Source organism: Morone saxatilis, unplaced genomic scaffold, assembly GCF_004916995.1.
Source record: "Morone saxatilis isolate NCDOM2014 unplaced genomic scaffold, NCSU_SB_2.0 Contig19, whole genome shotgun sequence".
NCBI classification, from domain to species: Eukaryota; Metazoa; Chordata; class Actinopteri; family Moronidae; genus Morone; species Morone saxatilis.
In genome coordinates this window covers 22,229,194-22,232,238 of record NW_023339751.1, presented here as the reverse complement: position 1 = coordinate 22,232,238, position 3,045 = coordinate 22,229,194, and the positions used below count along the sequence as shown (strand labels likewise).

Sequence of the window (3,045 nt, the reverse complement as noted above, 5' to 3'; positions counted from 1 at the left end):
TGGCAGGAGGAGCCGGGGATCGATCCAACAACCTTCCGCCGATAGCTTGCAGTGTGAATGTCGCATAATTATATTAAAATACAAAGACCCCTGCTTCTGTCCTGTTTCAGCTCTTTGTGACGACCAGTTTTTGTGATCTGTTATATTAGCAACTGACTCGACCCTAGAGTTGGATTTCTGGAAGCAACAAGCTTGGAGACACAAAACAGATTTACATAGTCAAGAGCAAACAATTTACATAAGCTTGAGATAAAAATGAAATACATGGAAACAATTAGCTAGTCTTAACAAGACAGGGATGAGCGGGGAACAGCTTGTGCTGATATGAGTCAAGGTCAGATAAGAAGAAAATGTTCAGGATGTGATGAGAATGGGATGTGACAGGAACAGAGAAATATTCCCCAACACCAGTAAATGAATATGAAGGAGTGTTAAGAACATCCTACAAATTGTTCATGGTTATCACCTGAAATCTGTGTTCTGCAAAGTTGTAAAATGCTACAGTTTGCTTCTGATGGACTTGTACAGTGGTAACATTTGAACATGCCCCACCTTGCCATGAAAATGCCACACTTTTGCCACTTCAATGAATGACCAAAAAAAGACAATATGAAAACAAAGGCATACAACTGATCAACTGGCTAAATACTAAGATTCGTTCAAACTAGCAAGGGCTCTGTGATTTCTATTTGCAATAATAAAACTGTTCTGAAACCCAACAGTGATGTGTTTGAAGGTTACTTTTTACAGGTAACAATGGGAGTCCAACTGTGAGATTTGCTTGGTTTGTAGGTGGTTCCAAGGCTTCAACTGGGAAGGTTTGAGGTATCACAAGCTGCTTTCTCCACTGAGGAGAGAGGTGAGACTGATCTCTGTTTCCTAATAGTGAACAAGCACAGGCAGACAGTCACACAACACATCTGTAAAAACATTTCAGTTCAATAGAGTACTGCAGCAATGAGTCCTAAAACCCGGAATTGATGCCAAACTTAATGTGGTTTTTAAAAAAAAACGTTTTTGGTTAGATGCCTGCAATATGGTCTGTGGTCAACACAGGCTTAAGAGATTTTCACATTTCGTTCTACGACCTAATTTTGAAGCTTTTGTCTTAAAAGAGTTACTACTTAGTGGCTGAATCTGACCGGTGATTTATTTGACCGCGGTGTAGCTCATTTATAGCCTAACGTTGGCTTTTTCCTTCTGACGATCACATTTATGCTACAAAAACCATAAAAGTGGTGTTCATTGTGAAGATTGTCTTGCTGAACAAAACGTGTAAATCCAAGGGAACAATCCCAATGGGTATTTTTGTCAAAGGAACCAGGGCAATGCTAACTTCTGGGTGGTCCTACATACCATCATACATGCATCACTCAGAATGTGAATGTTTTTAATCTCCACTTTGGAGAATACTGGTGTGATCAGGAAATTATTTGCAACACAATTAAATGAAAAACTTTTATATAAATGATAATGAAGAAAGGTCGAAGCATATGGAATGAAAGTGAAATGCACATTGGACCTCCAAATATTCGGAACTCATGAGGATGTGGTCGAAGTGTTCACATACGGTACAAAGTGCACTGACTCACGATGATATATTATGAACATATCTGTCATTACGCTAATTGAAGTGGCTACATTTATTTAAGGACAGGAAATCTGCCAGTGACGAAGTTGTGAATGATCCTGTGCCAACAAAATGTAATGATGTGACGATGATTTTCCTTGTTCCTGCAGCTGAAGGGGCCAATGGATCACAGTCACTTTGACATTTTTCCTCCTGACACCGAGGAGCCTCCCGATGAGCTGTCTGGCTGGGATAAAGACTTTTGAGGACTCTGATTGTACAGAATCTAAGCACCAGCAGTGGATCTGGCCCATGAAGATGCAGTAGCTTAAGCAAGCTAACTCCTAAAGCTTTCCACTCTCACAGCGTTTACTGGAGTTTAAAGGGAGAGTGAACAGGTAACTGCTGCGCTCATCCTGCCAGATTTACAGACTTTTTTTTTTTAACTTTTACTGTAAAAACTTTGTTACATTCAAACATATGAGGCAGAGATAGACTGTCAAAAGCTTTTTGTAGCATGGTCCCCTTTTAGGTATAAAAGAGAGGCTGTGTTTGCAGCTGCATGTCAAATACACTGAAATTCTTGTATTCCACCGAGTGTGGTAGTAGCACATTCCATCAGTTCAGCCCTGAGCAACATGGGTGACTGTGTGGCAGATAAATCTTAACTTGCAGCCTCTTCCCATAAGCAAAACAAGGAAGTACTTCCTTTTGTTTTCACAGTATTTTACAAACCAATATAATTCAGATATATGCCATGAAAAGGCTACAGTGGGACCAAATATGTCATTGTTATGTGCTGTTTGGGAGGCGTGTGAAACAATCAATCTGAGGTTTATATGCCAACTGAAAATGCAGGCCACTGCTTGGGCCTCGAACAACACACTGAACTGCATCGTACTGTTTTGTTTTGCGCATTGTGTTCTTTTATTTTTCTTCATTGTCTTATTTAATCCTTATTTATTTTCCTGGACAGCTCTACCAACCCGCTTTCACTCCGTAGTCGTCACATACTGCAGCTTGGTCATTGGCCCTCTGATTCAAAATATGATGCTGTAAATATCCCTCTGGCTTCATTTCTGGATGCACCCACCATCAAGGACAAGTAAGGTAGTATAAAGAGCGAGACAGTCCTCATATGGAGATGATGGGCAACCAAACATAGGACTTTAACCCGATGTTAATGTCTTGTGTGAAAAGTAAATAATTTATTATAAGTAATGTATGTAAGTTACCTAAAGTACGTAGGTAGGTAAGTTACATTTTATCCATGCCCATTTCTCCTGTTCAGGCTATTTTATTTCAGTCAGGACCACTTTTGTCAAAATATCTTTTATTCCAAAGCAGAATATTACATTTGGCAGTATGGCTCTGTTCTGGGACCTCCTTGTCCTTCCACGTGCCTACGTGGAAAACCTTAAGGCAGGGAGAGCACACCTCCCTGCCCTTCCATGTGCATACACGTAAAGGTTTAA

The 3,045-nt window shown here is 40.2% G+C and overlaps 1 protein-coding gene across 1 annotated transcript in view; it reads left to right on the top strand.

Annotated features, from left to right (window-relative positions):
- The window catches only part of LOC118329883 (cGMP-dependent protein kinase 2), an 18,709-nt gene extending 15,683 nt beyond the window's left edge, over positions 1 to 3,026 (top strand). Inside the window, exons 17-18 of the mRNA XM_035664230.1 lie at positions 793 to 859; positions 1,741 to 3,026. Of these exons, the coding sequence (XP_035520123.1) occupies positions 793 to 859; positions 1,741 to 1,836 (163 nt within the window). The 3' untranslated portion in view covers positions 1,837 to 3,026. The remainder of the gene's footprint in view (positions 1 to 792; positions 860 to 1,740) is intronic.
- The last annotated feature ends 19 nt before the right edge of the window (positions 3,027 to 3,045 follow it).